Raw genomic sequence first — 18,764 nt, forward strand, 5'->3', positions numbered from 1 at the left:
AGTTATTACCTATATACTCTAGACAGCTTTAATATTATAGGGTAGGTCAGGAGGCCAATTGACTCAAATTGAGTCAGCTTAAGGCTCTATAGACTTATTTGTCTGACAACATTATATTATTATTAAACTGTCCTCAAACATTCAGTATTATAAGCCCGTATAGAAAGTTGCACAATTAGTAGAATGTTGGAAGCTGGAGCTGTACGGCTACAGCTTAGAAATCCCACAGTACTGAAAGTATCAAAATAATGTGTAGTATGTATTTTTACCAGGATTTCCTAGCTCTCCTTGCCCTGTCCTAAACATGGAATATATGCTTCAAATTGCTCACATGAGGATCCTAGAGTAGCTGTAGCTGTAACTGTGTAGAAATACATATACGTGAAAAGCGGATAAGCAACATTGGAGTTAAATTGTCACAGGAATCATCCTTTCTCCTGGGAATGCAACAGTCACTGTACTTTTGTTTTGGGAGGGGTGTATATTTTCATTTTTATCCTTTGCCTCAAGGCTTCCTGAAGCATAATATTTTATTTATTCTTCCCCATTGCTATAGAACTCAGTGTAACAAGCCTCCTCTCTTAATGAGGGATCACTGTTCTCTTTCCCTAAGTGGTATTTTGCATCCTATGCATAATTCTCTTGCATTGCTGACTAGAAAACAGCTGGTATTGGGAGAGAGAAATAGAACGATGTGGTGCAGCTCAGAAGTTTGCTTAAAGCTTGATCCCTCTCTATAGCATTTTTTTTAAGGTTTATTCAAGGTTACAAGCACTATCCAGTTCATCTACATCTTCCCTTACCTACTGCCTAACCGTGGTAGAACAAAAAAGATGAGAGAACAGATCATTGTTAGTTTTGATGAAACGTTTGCCAATCCACCGGGAAATGTAGTGTTTGATTCAAAACTTCAGCTGAACTACGGAAAACTTATTATTCTCCTCTTATAACTGAACTTTTCAAGATGTAAATTCACTTTCTTTTGCAAATAAACATGACCATTTCAATAAAATATGCCTATAGGTCTTGTTATACTCAAAAGAAAATACTATTTTAGCCTAAACCCAGAATAATGCCTTTATACCTTTACATATCAATCAGTTGTTGCCAATCTCTACTTCTTTAGGTGAATTATAGAATAATTCCTCTTATATTTTCCCTTATTCCTGTTGCTTACTCTATCCCTTACACCATATCCATAACCATTTTATTTATAAGGTCCCCTGAAGTATCAAGTGACATATAGGAGAAGAAAGTCCTTTAGAATCCCCTAGAAGACCCTAGATTCTTGGTTAGCAGGGTCTCCATGGGTTTTTAAAGTGACTCATACTGTAAGTCAATAGAGATGTAGCGAACTGTTCGCCGGCGAACTAATTCGCGCGAACATCGGGTGTTTGCAAGTCCGCAAATTCGCGAACTTTTGGCGATGTTCGCCATTTTGGGTTCGCCACGTTTTTTTTGGCGGTTTTTTTTTTTGGCATTATTTTTTGGCGTTATTTTTTGGCGTTTTTTTTTTGGCATTTTTTTTACAAAGTATTTTTCAGATAAATTTTTGCTTGATCCCCCTCCTGCATGCCACTGTCCAGGTCGTGGCACCCTTTAAACAACTTTAAAATCAGTTTTCTGGCCCGAAATGGCTTTTCTAGGTTTTAAAGTTCGCCTTCCCATTGAAGTCTATGGGGTTCGCAAAGTTCGCGAATATTCGCGAGTTTTGCCGAAAGTCCGCGAACGGGTCCGCGAACATTTTTGGCGATGTTCGCTACATCCCTATAAGTCAATAAATACTTTAGTTTAACTTGCTTCAACTGCAGTTACAATTATGTTTGCTTGTGATTCTTTGGGTACAAGTGTTCTGACTCTGTTGATGCCTGCAATGGGAACCCTGGCATTACCTCTGCCTTCATGGTGATGAAAGCTCCAGGGTTCTTCTGCATCAGTAAAATAAATCAGAATAAACTGGGTGGGTGCAATGGGGAAAGAAAGAAAGAGAGAGAAAGAGAGAGAGAAAGAAAGAAAGAGAGCGAGAGAGAGAGAGAGAAAGAAAGAAAGAAAGAAAGAAAGAAAGAAAGAAAGAAAGAGAGAAAGAAAGAAAGAAAGAGAGAGAGAGAGAGAGAGAGAAAGAAAGAAAGAAAGAAACAAAGAGAGAAAGAGAGAGAGAGAGAGAGCAAGATAGAAAGATCTGTAGTCCTATTCCTGTATTTAACAATGTAAACTGTATCATGGATCTGCAACCTGTCGCTCTCCAGCTGTTACTGAACTAAGCCTCACATCACCAGGGACTCTGAAAGCTGTATCGCGGTTCAGCAACAGATGGGGTGTCACTCTTTGAAGGTATCTGGTGTAGTAAATAAACCACCTCTAAATGAAACAAAAGAATTATGGGTTTTTTTATGGGGGATTAATAAGTAAAATTATGAATTAAGGAAAAAGGATAAAGGACTATAATCATAGAGTAAAGGCTACGTTAGTTTATAATTTATTATTTCAAATGATCAAACGCCACATGAAAGCCGTCTCTAAGGAGCACTTCAAAGCATAAACAGGTAAAGGATGAGAGCAGAAAAGCAAAGGCTCTTTTGCATTGTGTGGATATTAGATTAACTGAGATAATATTAATATTAATATTCACTGAATTTCATAGGACACCTATGAGAGAGAGAGTTACTTCTAGTGTACCTACAGTATGGTAACCTTTATTACAACATCAACAAATTTTGTCTAGCTAGCACTGGGTCAATGCCTCTTTCTCTCAGTCCATGTAAACCCTGTTTTGATTTATATTGTATATATTTCTTATTCTTTGTGTATGATATCCAGTTTGGAGTTGAAGAAGGCCAAAGCTTTTTTTTTAAGACATAAGAACGTTTTATGGACCAACACCCGCATCAAGCCAGCATGAAAACCAGTTACATCCCTTCACTCACTAAAGTGGGAGAATGATTCCTACAATTTTCTGCTAGCAAATGGCAACAACCCCACTAACTATGCTGCCCATTCTTTTCTAGCCCTGGCATTGTCAGGAACTCCCTGTCCTAAAACAAAAGACCTGAGCTGTACTGACAAATCTAACAAACTCCAGGTTAAGTCACAGGAGGCAGTGAGGTTTGGGCTTCCAGGTTTCCTAGGCTTCCTGTTTCTGCATTCCTTAGCACCACTTGGGATCCAGTTGTAGGCCAGTGATGAGGCTATTAAAGCTGGTTTCTTCCCATCACCTGTTTTTGATAATTGGGCTTTTTGCTGTGCCTAAGCCTGTGTTCCTAGTTTCTGTGTTCCCAAGATCCTGGATTCTTCTTCCTGCATCCTGAAGTGCTTACTCCTGGAATCCCATAAGTCAGTTGGATTTTGCTTGTCTGCCTCATATCTTTACTTTCGTCTTACTTTACAGACTAGTGCCTGTATACAAACTTTGTTTTTGTGTGTACTCCATGTATACATTTCTGGTAAGGTCATTATGATTCAGTTTTTTAAAAATGAAGGGGATGGTCCCCTGAAAATCTTCCTATGGTAATTGCAAATATACATAAAGGGAAAAATAAGAAAGTAAAAAGTAGAATTCAACATGTCTGTAGTAATAAGTCAAACGAACTGGACTTGCTGTGCTTTTCTTGAAGATGTTTTGCCAGTCATCCAACTGACTTATTATATACAATGACCTGGATTAAAGAGAATCTTCACAAATAGAATTCAACATGTTTTCACCACTGTAATGCCTTCTTAACTAGTTCAGGAATGAGGTTATCTCGTACTAAAAAGTGGAAATGGTCGACTAAGGCACAGAGCCCATAGAGTTCTAAAGAAAATAGGCATGCTCTCCATGCTCAATCTAAATGGGCTTCAGGCTAACCCCCGTCAGCCAACCTCTCAGCTTTTTGCTACTTTATTTTAACTTTTACTGCAGTTGTCACTGTAGTGATGAATGATATTTGTGCTCCCGCTACCTGTAAGGCTGTCAGAGAACCAGACCACTGGTCCCCAGCCTAGGACAATTACCATCAGTCCATTCTTATTAATAATGATCTACTATCTTTTTCTATATTGAAGAGTATGCCCAAGATGTAAGGTTCTTATGTAGACCCAGCCGAGCAGATACCTGCAGCAAGTTCCTACTGAATCATTAATGTCCTGGTTAGCCTTAGTCTGGAAGTGGCCCGAGTGCTACAAGATTTATCAAAGTGCTTGTCTCTTGCAGTGAACACTTGCTTGTGGATTTTGCACCATTCATGTATTTTTTTTTAGATAGCACCAAGTATAGCTCTTTCAAGAAAAAGTCATTTTTACTGAGCTTATGCCTCAATGCCTCCTATGAGTCAATAGTTTAAATAACTGTACGATTTGCCCATGTAGTGCACACTGTTCCTGCCTTCATGAGCCCGATGTAGTACAATAATGGAGTTCTTTTAGCACAGCTATGGCTGCAATGATTATAGGCATATTACAAAAGCAGGCTACTGTCTGCATACTGTGAAAAAGCAATTTTAGTGATGGAGCTGCAAAGGAGATTAATTTCATCAATGAGGAACATAAGCTGGCACCAGTGTACAAGTACATTTCCATCACAAAGCCCACATTTTCCTTTCAAGTCATTGTAGAACATTTATAGTTAAGGGTGTAGACAATTTTAGGTGTTTGAATTACACATATATTACGTCAATATAGTAGTCCAGATCATATTAGTAAAATTGTTGGTGCAGAACAAGGAACGGTGGAGCGAATAATCCGCAGAAGAAATCAATGCTAAATGTAACTCAATTTAGTTGAACAAAAATTGCTTCTCATACTGGAGCTCAAGATTTCAAAATCTGATGCCAGGTATGTGGTTTCGGAAAAAGCGTGCAAGTTTATTAATTGGATTCCCATCCCCCTGGCAGCGGGACTGGAAATAGGAGTTGTTAGAAATCATTTGAATGTGAGAGACAATCACAAATCAGGATGAGGCTTTTTCTGGGTTTTGGTAAAAGAAAGAAGTGACTGTGAAAACCTGGCTGTCAAGGAAAGCCCTTTTGTGGGAATATCAGTAGCACCTTGACATGGATCTTATCTTTCGATGCCTTAGTAAGTCCCAAGGGTTATACTTACTTTCTACAGCAGAGATATTGTTTCTTTTTGACATATGTCAGAGTTCATCCCAATATAGCACCGCTGATATACTTGCTGTGAATGCTCAGGAGGGAAAAGGAATGGCAACCAAGTCAAGGTCGCAAAACACTAACCTTGTCGGACAGTTTTGAAATTGAAGGTCTGAAAGCCTCCTGTCAAGGCAGACGAATCAATAACATCCACGCCATACTCGCTCTGGCTCCTTCTGTATAAAGTAATCCCTACCACCAGCACAGCAACAGCAATGATGGCCGCTCCCAGACCAGAATACAGGGCAATGTCACTAGCATTCTCAGCACCTACACAAACACAGAAACATAAGGAGAGGGGAAAAGTCAGATTATTTTAAATTAAACAGATCATTGAAATCAACAGACCACTGAGGGATTCAAGCAGCCAGAAAATGCAAGAAAATCAATATCCTGTAAAACAGAATTCTCTTTAAGTCACTAGAATGATGCATCTCTTAAGAAGTGATTTAAGTATCTACTAAGAAAGACAAGATACAAAAAGGACAAAGGGCAAAAAACAAGAGCAAAGGACCAGTGGGGCATGTATTAATGCCTAGGAATCAAGTGCAAAAGCACTAATGAGTGGCAAATGGTGTCCCTTAGAGCTTATTTAACAAATACTTGCAACCTGGCCGTATCTAAACCTCATGCAGGATTAAAAATTTGACACATGGTGCAGTCCAGAGTGCTGGTTGGGGCAAGGCAGACTTGCTGTCACAGTCTACCATAGGGCAGATGGTAAGTATAGAGCTTCATTGGACCCTGCACTTGCTGCCTAACTTCTGAACATCTGAACTTAAGTTAGGGGTTGGTGGAGGGTAAGAGGGTGTACCTGTAAATGCCGCCCTACATGCCAGATACAGTTATCACAGTATTTTTTGCATTTCATATGAAATATCCATGTATGTCTGCATGCAATAAAACATGTTGGAGAAGAAAGTCATGCCTGGGTTTGGGGAAGAACGTTTGCAAAATATTGTTTCATAATAAATGCATTGACAAATGACAAATGAATGGGTTCACTCAAGATGCAAGATGTTACAAATCCCTGGCAATTATTCTTAATAGCAAATGCTAGGACCAATGGGCACACTCATAGGTCAGGTGACTGCTGAACAGAAATACAGACTGCTGTGTTTCCAAGTAACAATCATCTGACTTGCTGTCCAAGCAACTGCCCTCAAAAACATCAGGGATTGATTCCAAAAGCTTTGTAGCCCACCTGTAGAGCTGTTAATCACCCAAGTGACAAAACACTCATAATTGCACTGCAACCCATTGTCCTTATGTTGCTAGTCCCATTGATATAATTATATTCTTTTAACTGTCAAACTTTCCATGTACCATTAAAGTTTGGACAACTAACGCTTGGTCAGCTGTCACTGGTAGCAGAAGAAACTGGCATAACCCTTGTGAGTGTCAGTTGTGATTTGGTCTACTGAACCAATCCTCTTCCAACAGGTATACAAGGAACCCCAGTGTAAACCAATCATTGTCTTGGGGAGGGGGTATCAGATGAGCCTTATTAGACCAACTGCTTTATCTTCTACAAATGTTTGGTCACTAAGGGGCATATTTATCATGCTGTGTTAAAAGTGGAGTAAAACATTCCTGGTGATGTTGCTCCTAGGAGCCAATCAGATCCGTTGCTTTGGTTTTCTTATTGTTGAAATCTAATAGCTGATTGGTTGCCTTGGGCAATGCTTCACTCCACTTTTTATACAGCATGATATATATATACCTGTAAAACTCCCCACTAAGAATAACCTATGCCACATTGGAGGTTATGTAATAAAAGGCATTTGCCCCAGAGCAGTAACCCATAGCAGCCAATCAGCAGGTAGAATTTACTGGTCACTGGTTGCATCTTATTGGTTGCTATGGGTTACTGCTACTGGGCAAACTTAGTGCCTTTTATTACATATAGGGATATGTTTCAACTAACAGTTACAGGGAATAAAATAAAATGAGACCCTACTTCTAGGTATAATTCTGCCCTTTATATTTACAGCAATGTATTCGGCTTAGACCCCGAATTTTCTACATTCCTCCACAGTTTGCTTGAATTGCGGCGCATCTGTGTTGTTAGAATTGGCTCGTGAAAATGTTACAAAACATTTAGTTAATGCGTATTAACTGAAAGTGAAAGTTTCTATTAAATGTGATTATACTTCCCGCTCGCACCTGAAGATAATTTAAGATGTGCAGAAGCAGAAAATGAAACATTCTGTTTAGTACATTAGAAGACGTAATTGATTAAAATTAACTCATTTACAGCAACCACTCGTATCTGATGAGAGAGGCATCTCTTTGCGATGCACTTCTTTAGGATATTGGAGCTAATCACAATAAATTGGAAGGAGTACAGAACACTGCTGCATTCCATTTGCATGCTTCTGGAAATAAAAACAAAATGGATTTGGAAATGAATGTTTCCCACAATTCCGCAACCTATTTCTAGTTATTAATTCATTTTTCTGGGTTTCCATTAGGAGAAGGCATTTTGGCTAGTGATGGGCAAAATGTTTCGCCAGGCATGGATTCGCAGCGAATTTCTGCGAAGTGGATGAAAAAATTCACGGCGGAAAAATTCGCCGCACATCCAAAAAATGTTGCAGGCGTCAAAAAAGTAGTCACGGGCGTCAAAAGAATAGCCGCGGGCGACAAAATAATAGCCGTGCCACAATAATAGTCGTGGGCGACAATTTTTTTTGGCGCACAACATTTTCAGCGTTTAGCGAATTTTTCATTGTTTTGCGGATCTTTTGAAAGGAACAGATTCGCTCATCACTAATTTTGGCATATTACTGCCAATAGATTTGCCACATCAGTGCCACCTAGAACTTTAAATTTATTCTGCAGAAAGCTTTACCTTGGTCTTTTAGCTAGGTCTCCGTAACTTCTGTACTGCAGCTCTGGCTGCTGGTAGCTCAGATTACAGCTTAGGAGGGGGAAAGTCAAGATGGAAGGGGGAGGAGGAAAATGTAGGGGGATAGAGGAGTAAACTCAGCAGACTCGTGCCCTGCCCCGAAGGATTTTTTTGAGAGCAGGAAGTCTGACACAGAAGAACATGTGTACATAAAAGGAGACAAGAAATCCTGTGTTTCTTTTGATAGAGCATTCAGTGCAGCTTTTCTGTGAGTGCTTATGGCTGCATTTACATAGACCTTTCTGATAAAGCTTACTTAGTTTTTACCTTTCCATCTCCTTTAGGGAATCTGATCTTATTTATCTTATGTTAACTTTCTACAATGGTCATTAAACTTTTTGTTTTCTTGAAAAAGGTCCCATAGAGCAGCATAAAGCATGACACCCTTTTTCCTCATAGACTATATGGTAAAGTGCTACAGAATAATAGGGGTCATTTACAATTGTGCCCACAATGATAGGCACTCTTAAATGGACGCATTGAAGAGCACACACTGACTGCTGCATAGGGATGAGCACCCTTTTTTCCTAGTAAAGTTCTGTCGTAAATATATGCTAAATATGTAGAGAACCCTTGCCTTCCAAATCAACCAATAAGATTGGACACCTGCCCAGCTTTTCCCTGTCAATGTAACAAGCTGTCCAGGTGCTGTTTTTGGAAGAAGTTGGTAACATGGGAAAACAGTTAAGCAGCTTCTGTAACGAGGTAGGACAAGTGTATATGCAACTGTAGAGTTAAAAGCCCCTTAACCTACAAAGTCATTTCACCTTCCTACTGACTACAATGTATTTAGTGAAATTCCTAAGAAATTGTACTGTTTAATGTAGTTTCTTACAAGTTTCACAAAACGTTGCAGTAAATAGGCCAATTATTCTCCCCATATATGACTCCATATTACTGCCTATTATTGCAAGTGCATCCATCCTGCCTTTTCTGATGAATTGTCGGACTGCGGAGAAAAAAAACTGATTCTCTGACTTTCAGTTCATCATGTGTTTACCCAGCATGATGAATTTTCTCCAAAATTCCAGCATCATTTTGGCAGTGGGAGACCTGGAGCTACTGCCACTTTTCGGAACCAGAGAGAGGACAGATGCACTGGCGCTCAGAGTGATTATATGGAAATGCAATACCTTAGAAAAATGTTTTAAATTTGCACAATAGCTAGGTCCAGTTTTACATGACCATAACTGCTCTTCTGCTCGTAAATGAGCCCTTTGCACTTGTGATTATAAAGAATCCCTAATATTTAAAAAAATCAGAGGTTAATATTCTCTAAACCAGCTCATGCAGGAAAAAGTCATTTGATAAATACACGTACAATAATTCAGCCTGCAGTTTGTGGTGACAATATGCAGTCAATTGTGGAGGATCACCAATCTTATGGACATGAGCGCAAGCAATACAATAGCCATACAGAGATGGGATCTTGAATGTATGAGAGTTAAAGGGTTAAATGTTTTGTTAAAGCAAAGAAGGCTCCTGTTTTAACAGAGTCTATGGAAAATGTGGCAGAATGAGTCTAAAAGCAGCTGCAGGACAATAATACATACTGCAGCGATTGAGCGAATGCAAACCATATTCCCATTACAAACATCAACATGTTAAATATATTAAAGTGAATCCCAGCTCTTAGTTGTTGGCAGGTGATTGAAGTGTGAGGATTAAAGCACAATATATATAAATGAATGATTGATGCGAGAATGTAACATATGTCTCTTCATTTATTTGATTATTGCCTGGGGAGATCAGTCACACCATAGTGCCAAGCTGGTATATCATATCCCAACCATGCGATGGTCTCCAGCTGGCCAGTAGTTACATTGCCTTTTGCTTTGTTTTTTTGCTACGGTTAATTCAGCATCATATTAAAGAAGCTGTATACTCCCTAATATTTTATTAGTTCTCTAAATAGCTTGTTTTAGTTAATAGATAACACTTGTTGTTTGCTATTTCATTGAACTAAACAGGGCAAAAACTCACAATCTACTTACAATCTACTTCCTGGTTCATACGATCACCATCAAAACAAAACACCAGTCCTTTCAGAGATCCTTTGTATAATGAGAATCTCCTTATATCAAAGCATAACAAAGGCTGCAACTGTGATGAAGGAGGGGTTTGTTTATACAAATGGCATGTCATTAGAATGTGCTTGTAAAACCAATAAAACGTGCCAAAAAAACATTAATATATAGGAATTTAGAATCTTTTTGCACCTGATACAGACTTGTGGCATAATTTGCGTTTTAATGGAAGTACATAAAAAAATGGAGAGAAAAACACCCAATAACTCCAATGCATTTGGTGTAAAAAAAAAACAGCAACAACAAAAATATGACCAATGGATTTGGTAAAATGTCACTATTTTGAAAATTGTATATGGATTTGGAAATTTTATGGCAAAGTGAAATGGACAATGTCTCTCCTCATTATTTATATTTCCTAATTAAAACAAAAGGCAATATGTATGATTAGCACAAGCCCTGGATATTGGTTGGACTGATGTTAAAAAGTGTGTATACCACCCCCTTTAAAGGAAAACTATTCCCCTGAACAATGTAGGTCTCTATAAAAAAATACATTGCATAAACCAGCCAATATATAAAAACCCTGTTTCATTTGAATAAATAATTTTCTTAAAAATATACTTTATTAGTAGTATGTGCCATTGGGTACTCTTAAATAGAAAACTGCCATTTTAAGTACTAAGGATCATACAATGAATTATCTGTTGGTTAAGTATTCATTGTGAAGGTATAGTTTTCCTTTATAAAATAGCTTAGAAGTACTTCAAAATGTTAACAAATGTATTTTACAATTGGATTAACCTTTCCAAGGATAAAAAGCCTACACTTGCGTTGTCAGAACGTGGGCCTGCCGAGGGTTCACCAACCTTTGTTCCGTTCTTCTGCCAACGTATATGGAACCCAAACAGATTGCATTTTCTTTGTTTCAGTGAGAATTTGTTCTTATTAAATTCGCCGCTATTCTTTGTTAAAAAAGATTACTCCTTTGTTGCTTAACTAATTGTTACAACATTCACCCTTTGTTCTACTTTTGGTTCTAGATTAATCATTGTAGGATTAATCCTTTGTTTTTGTCTTAGAGGAATAATTATGTGTTACCAGTGTTCTTTGTAGTGCACAATCCAAATTGCAGCGTCGGCACTTGATAAAGCACTATTTGTATAGTATTAGCCCTAACCTTACAATTCTTCATTAAGGAATAGTATTTCAAATTAACCCCTTGTCAATGAACTTGCCAGTTATTTAAACAGGGTATTTATTCTATGGGTGAAACATTTGAATTATTTGATTAAAATGGAGTCTGTGGGATATGGCCTTCCTGTAAATCGGAGCTTTTTGGATAATGGGTTTTTGGATAAGGGATCCCATACCTGTACCATCAAGAGTGAGGAGTAGTGATGGGTGAAATAATTTGGCAAGCATAGATTTGCTGTGAATTTCAGCGTATTGCTATTGGCGGATTATTTAGCGAAATAGATATAGATCAGTCAAAAATGCCCGCTGCTTTACAGTCCAGGTGCAGAATCCATAATCCAGAAAGCTCAGACTTACCAGAAGGCCATTTCCCAGAAACTCCATTGTAATCAATTCACATTATAAAAATGATTTCCTTTTTCCCTGTAATAATAAAACAGTACCTGTACTTGATCCCAACTAAGATATAATTAATCCTTATTGGGGGCAGAACAGCCCTATTGGGTTTATTTAATGGTTAAATGATTCCCTTTTCTCTGTAATAATAAAACAGTACCTGTACTTGATCCCAACTAAGATATAATTACCCCTTATTGGGGCAGAACAGCCCTATTGGGTTTATTTCATGGTTAAATGATTCCCTTTTCTCTGTAATAATAAAACAGTACCTGTACTTGATCCCAACTAAGATATAATTACCCCTTATTGGGGGCAGAACAGCCCTATTGGGTTTATTTAATGGTTAAATGATTCCCTTTTCTCTGTAATAATAAAACAGTACCTTGTACTTGATCCCGACTAAGATATAATTACCCCTTATTGGGGGCAGAACAGCCCTATTGGGTTTATTTAATGGTTAAATGATTCCCTTTTCTCTGTAATAATAAAACAGTACCTGTACTTGATCCCAACTAAGATATAATTACCCCTTATTGGGGGCAGAACAGCCCTATTGGGTTTATTTAATGGTTAAATGATTCCCTTTTCTCTGTAATAATAAAACAGTACCTGTATTTGATCCCAACTAAGATATAATTAATTCTTATTGGAGGCAAAACAATCCTATTGGGTTTATTTAATTTTTACATTTTTTTTTTAGTAGATTGTGTGGTTGTCCCTTCATTGGCCAGGTCTGCAAGGAGCCATTTGATTCATAATAGGATTTATTTTCTATTTTGTTTTCTGCATATAAACTGGTAAAATAAAGAAGTTGTTAGAGAATAATCCCACAGACTTCTGTACAGCCATGCCAGTTTTTACTTGCCAAGTTTTTTTCTGGTGAATGTTTCATGTTTTTTTTTTCTTTAATAAACCCCAACTATTCGTGGTTTCAGCAAATACTTGGGTTTTTTTTTTTTTTTTTTTTCATGAATGCCAATTTGACTTTTGATAAATTTGCCTCTTGATGTATGGCTATGCAAATGATGGAAATGTCCTTTATCCAGAAAACCTAAGTGTTCTAGATAACTGGCCCCATACCGGGACTAATGCTTGATATAATGAGCGTATTTTCCATTGAAATTAATTGGAAGCAGTTTTAGACAGGCAAGAAAGTTTCAAAAATTGTCTATAAGTTATTGCCCAGTTATACTGAGGGCAGCTCGGGGGCTCAGTGAGTATCACTTCTACCTTGGAGCAATTGAGTCCTGAGTTCATTCCAAGCCTGAATGCTATCTGCAAGGAGTTTCACTGTGTCTGTGTGGGTTTCCGGTTTGGTTTCCTCCCACACTCCAAAAACATACAGTTATATAGTTAATTGGCTCCTGACTGCATTGACTATAGAGTGTGTGAATGTGATAGGAACCTTAGATTGTAAGCTCCTCTGGGGCATGGACTGATGTGAATATTCTCTGTTAAGTGCTGCAGAAATGTTCTGGCACTGAATAAATCATAGGAAATAAATAAAATAATAAATAACACTGCTCACTTTTCAGTGAGAATCATTACCATGCACATGTCTGCTATCTTATAAACAGGGGTGGGCCAAGCCAACCGGGTTGCCTAGGGCATCTACCCCCCTACACCACCCCTACACCAACATTTTTTGACAGGCAGGTAAATTTTTTGATCAAAATGTCAGTTTATTACCATGTGTTTGAACTCCATTCTGCTCTGAGGTGTTAAAGCTCAGCTGCAGCACTGAGCATTGCAATAAAATGGGAAATAATGATTCTGGAAAAGCTCTTTTCCACACTGTAACGATTCACTGTACCCATCTAAATTATTTTTTTTATTGGCTAATACAGAAAGATGGGGAATCTTCCCAATAATTTGTCTTATGATAGCTAGAGTTAATAACCCAAGCATAAGAGGTTTTTTGCCCCAAGTTGGTGAAAAATATAAATATATTGCTGAAACAAATTAGCAAACAAATTACCAGGCTCGGAAAACCTAAGTATTTATGGAAATCTATATAAACATCAATAACAACTGTACTAGTCACAATGATATGCAAGCGTGTAAACCGATAGTGCTCATTAATCATTTTCTTTTAATGTATCACTCTTCTCTCATTAGAATCACCAGTGATACATATCCTACTGACAGCACAACTGACCATCTTCAGGAGGCAGCAAACGTGGCAATGTTAGCATTTAAGTGTAATCATTTTGGTGATATTTTTTTCAAAATAGCTTATTTGGCATGATATTCTGTGGATTTCATAATAGATAGATATATAGATAGATAGATAGATGATAGATAGATAGATGATAGATAGATAGATAGATAGATAGATAGATAGATAGATGATAGATAGATTTTGGTTTTCACCCCTATGGGGGTGACGGTACCTATAGCTCTACTTGAGACTTTCTAGCTGACAACTACACAGACTGTGCTTTTGCTGTATATGTGTGGCTCCAGTATGAATATATATTAATATGTACATATAAACAAGCCAGAAGGGTTATTGCTAATAATTATGTGAGCAGTATCAATTAGTGATGAGCAAAACTGCTGAAAAATTTGCAAAATGGCAAAAAAATAGGTGCCGCAGTTTCTAGAAAAAAAATATCCAACAATGGAAGGAGGAATTTCACTGGGAATCCATGTCTGGTGAAAAAATTTACTCAGCACTAGTACTGATAAAATGGAGCTTTTACCCAGTAGCCTATTAGCAATGGGATGGACTGAGCTGTAGCTCCAAGCCCTTTCCAAAAAAAGGACCTATCATTAGGCATGGAAGTCCCAAGCCTAAGGGTCCCTAAGTTAATTTACATGGATCTTATCTTTCATGTATGATCAGCTTCAGCCTGACATACAATTATCTCTAATGCAGGGGTCCCCAATCTTTCTTACTCGTGGGCCACAGTCAAATGTAAAAAGACTTGGAGAGCAACACAAGCACCATAAAAGTTCATGGAGGTGCCAAATAAGGACTAAGATTGGCTATTAGGCAGCCTCTATGCACCCTATCAGCTACCACTTTATTTGGTAGTAAATCTTTGGGGGAACTGAGAGCAACATCCAAGGGGTTGAGGAGCAACATGTTGCCCCCTGAGTCACTGGTTGGGGATCACTGCCTTAATGTAACAGAAAACACAGAACAGGTAACAGATAATTCCTTCATTCTAACTGCAGACCTCTCTATAGCTTTAATTGTGCTTATTGCAGCCAATGGACCTCTGCCCTTTGATTCCAGTACGAAGCAGCTGCTGGTTAGGAAATCGGAAACATTAAAGCAAGTAGGGTCTGTCTCCATCATTTTATCCACTTAATACAACTCATATTAGTTCAAACTAAGTATTAACCATATTCTTTTCTTCTCAACGTTGTGCATTAGTTAAGAAGCGCTTAACTCTAAGCGAGAAGCTTAAATTGATGAGTGGCCTTTACCCTGCAGAGATGTGGGTCTATGTCACCTGAAAAGCATTTGTCTGTGGTCTTGATATTAATGAGAACAGGCCAGTCCTCAATTATCTTTATAATTGGTTTAGATTTTGCTTTCTGTGTTATATTAGGGACCCCTTTAATTGAATTTCTGCAGAGCTTCCACACAAAGCCCTGGTTACTCTCTTGCACAGAGAACTGTCTGGGAACAACATAACTCCGACACCTTGATTGATTTTATTGATGCCTTGATGTATTCAGGAGGCGGATGCATTCACATAGCAGGATATGGCAAGCTCTGAATCCTATCTGCGTATTGATGGCGTGTTTAACACACACAGGGGCATTAATGAGGTGTCATTCACTTTGTTTGAGAGGGCCATAAAATGACTTTATGGCATCAGATAATGGGCATGTGTAGAACATAATGATTCTGTGGATTCCTTCTGTCAGACCTTTTACTCCCATTCTGTTTTTTATGTATCCATCAGGGATCTCAGGTCTTTTCAAGAAGCCTTGCAATGTTAGGCATTGTGACATCAAAATATAAGCAGAGACATCGACCTCCCAGCACTGAAACTACAGAGAATTGAGAGTTCTGGTTGAATGAATATAATGAAAAAGTTACTCTTCCATGACATACAGCTCTTAAAATCAGTTAGACTGACACCAAATTAAACAAAAAATTATAAGCAAACAAAAAAGCCATATTATTGCAGGCCAAGCCGGCACACACCACCTGTGTCATATGCCCAAGTATTGCCAATATGGAAAGCAATTATAACAAAATAACAAGGATTTTGGTTGTGAATTTCTCTTCTGACTAGTGGTTTTATATCTGCCATTGTGAGTGTTAAAGCACATTGTGGACTTCAACTTTAAAGTAAACAGAATTAATTTGCATTTCACATATAAATATGGAATATTTGCTTCACATGCTCTCCTTTCATTTAAATAAATAAGCTATCATGGACCAGAGGAAGCAGGAATGTGGGGTGCTGGGGGATTCAGGCCTCACCTTATATAGCAAATAAGCATTTTAGAAAAGAAAATAGTATCAAAATGGAGAGAAAAGGGGTTTTAAATGTCACTCATGGCTCTCTACTAACCTATAGAATGCAAATATTTTCTATGCAACCATCATTTTATTTGCAGATGTATAAGGCAACTGGATGTTACATGCACTTTAAGATTTAGGCTTATTAGATTCCATTGAATGAGGGACTGGGTAGGTAGATAGATGATAGATAGATGATAGATAGATAGATAGATAGATAGATTAGAGGAAGATTACTATAGAATGGCTATTAATACAAGTGGTCAGTTATTTACAGTATAATTATTCCTTTTTATTTGCTACTTGATGTCTACTTACACCTAATCAAGAGGCTACCACATTTAGGGGCTTTACCCACCACCAGGGGTTCGAAAACAGTTAATGGCATGGGGTTACTGTTCTGTAATAAAATAATACTGCAAACATCTGCAAACATATACTGCAAACAAAATACTGCAAACATCTTTATCCTAAGTAATGTTTACTGTTACTTCTAAATCCCATCTGTTAAGGTGGCCATACGCGTTAAGATCAGCTCATTTGGTGAGGTTGCCAAACAAGCAGATCTTCTCCCAATATGCCCACCTAAGGTGGGCGATATTGGTCTAATTCGATCATTTGCCCTAGGCCCTACAACAACAGACACAGTAGCCATTGGACTGGGCACCACATAAATGAGCCAATGTGGTCACTGATCCAACAGGGAAATGAAGCCTGACTGATTGACACCTAGACGATTTTCGGCCAAATACCGATTAGGGAGGCCCATTGGGGGGGGGCACCATACATAGGCAGATAAGCTGCTGAATTGGTCTAAATGCGAATTGCAGTTGAAATCTGCCTGTGTATGGCCACCTACCTTTACATATGGGGAAGGCATTAATTAGAGCAGTGGACATTTAAAAAATATACCACCAAAAATACCTACTCCTCTTTTGCTCCTAATTTGATAACTCCCCATCATGCTACTGGAGAGTACATCCACCCGACCACCATCCCCCACACACTATTTGAACCCTTTCACTTCCTTTGTAACCCCATGTGGTTTGTATAGAGTACATATCCCCACTCACCTAATGGTATAAATTGGGGAGTCAATTATGAAAAGAATAAAGAGTCTGAATGGAGGCAGGTATTGAGAATTGATCATGCAGTTATCCTAAGATCAGAGTGTATGTATCTTTAAGATAGTTATAGAAAATCATGTTTAAACAAAAACCACTAAGTTCTTTTTCACAGTAACTGTGGATGCTGACAGTTGCCATTTAGCAAACAGAAGCAGCAAATAGATATCAGTGATAGGATTTACAGTAAGTATCTAGACCTTGAGCAATGGTGGAACCCACAAAAGAATAGGTTGGCAAATCACTTGTCAAACCAAGTACCTTGGTAAGCTGACAGTGTAAATACTTAACAAAATGTATTGTCACTGTTGCTTCAGACAGATTTACTAAAAATAAGGATATTATGACAAAAGAAAAGCAACTTACTTTGTGGTCTAATTTCATGAAGAGGTTTTTTCTCTAAAAAAAGAGAGAAAAAGAAAAAGGAAAGAAGAGAAAGGAGTACTTAATATTAGCACTCTAGTTAGCGTGTTTATGTTCTTACGTAGGCTGACTATACAAAATCTCATGCTCCATAACTTTAATATAGTATTTCTGCATATCCTGTAAGGATTAGCATCTGATTTCTATTATATATTGTAAGAACAAGGAAACCAAATTTTTGATCTGTAAGTAGATACTCTAATTCTTGTGCCACCTGCTTTGGCCTGGTCACCGTATTAAAATCTGAAAGTAAAACATATTATGAACTCAGTACAGAAGATTTCATCAGATCAAAGGTAATTGTCTGTAAAGCTGGCCAACATGATGACAAATTACTAACAATAAGGGGCTGATTTACTTACCCACGAACGGGTCGAATGGAGTCCGATTGCGTTTTTTTCGTAATGATCGGTACTTTGCGATTTTTTCGTATGTTTTGCGATTTTTTCGGATTCTTTACGAATTTTTCGGATCCAATACGATTTTTGCGTAAAAACGCGAGTTTTCCTATCCATTACGAAAGTTGCGTAAAAAGTTGCGCATTTTGCGTAGCGTTAAAACTTACGCGAAAAGTTGCGCATTTTTCGCGTAAGTTTTAACGCTACGCAAAATACGCAACTTTTTACGCAACTTTCGTAATGGATACGAAAAACTCGCGTTTTTACGCAAAAATCGTATTGGATCCGAAAAATTCGTACAGAATCCGAAAAAATCGCAAAACATACGAAAAAGTCGCAAAATATTCGTTTTCAAGTCGGAACTTTTCCAATTCGGGTCGGATTCGTGGGTTAGTAAATCAGCCCCTATGTGTAGTTTTGTGATCACCAGTTTGGACTGCCAAAAAAATAAAGCTTCATAATAAGCTGGTAGAACTTTCTGTTGCTGTTTACTATAGGCTGAGAGTTATGCTGGCACTTATGTATGGCATCAGGCTTAACTTCAGGGAACTGTTACTGGTATTGAGAATAGCATTTATATCCCTGTGTGGCTGATTATGTTTCAGTGACTTCATGAAATGTTCCTGGATTTCTGGTACCCACAGGGTTCTTGTAATGGAATTATGACAAG

At 38.0% G+C, this 18,764-nt stretch overlaps 1 protein-coding gene across 3 annotated transcripts in view; it reads right to left on the minus strand.

Annotated features, from left to right (window-relative positions):
- unc5d (unc-5 netrin receptor D) overlaps positions 1-18,764 on the minus strand; it is a 365,567-nt gene that overhangs the window by 85,228 nt on the left and 261,575 nt on the right. For 2 of the 3 annotated variants that reach the window (XM_031899263.1, XM_002932956.4), the window contains exons 8-9: positions 17,640-17,672; positions 5,211-5,396 (exon numbers count right to left, since the gene is read on the minus strand). In XM_031899263.1, the coding sequence (XP_031755123.1) occupies positions 5,211-5,396; positions 17,640-17,672 (219 nt within the window). The remainder of the gene's footprint in view (positions 1-5,210; positions 5,397-17,639; positions 17,673-18,764) is intronic. The other variant, XM_031899262.1, reaches the window with a different exon arrangement.

The sequence above is a fragment of the Xenopus tropicalis genome, chromosome 3 (genome assembly GCF_000004195.4).
Source record: "Xenopus tropicalis strain Nigerian chromosome 3, UCB_Xtro_10.0, whole genome shotgun sequence".
In the NCBI taxonomy this organism is placed as follows: domain Eukaryota; kingdom Metazoa; phylum Chordata; class Amphibia; order Anura; family Pipidae; genus Xenopus; species Xenopus tropicalis.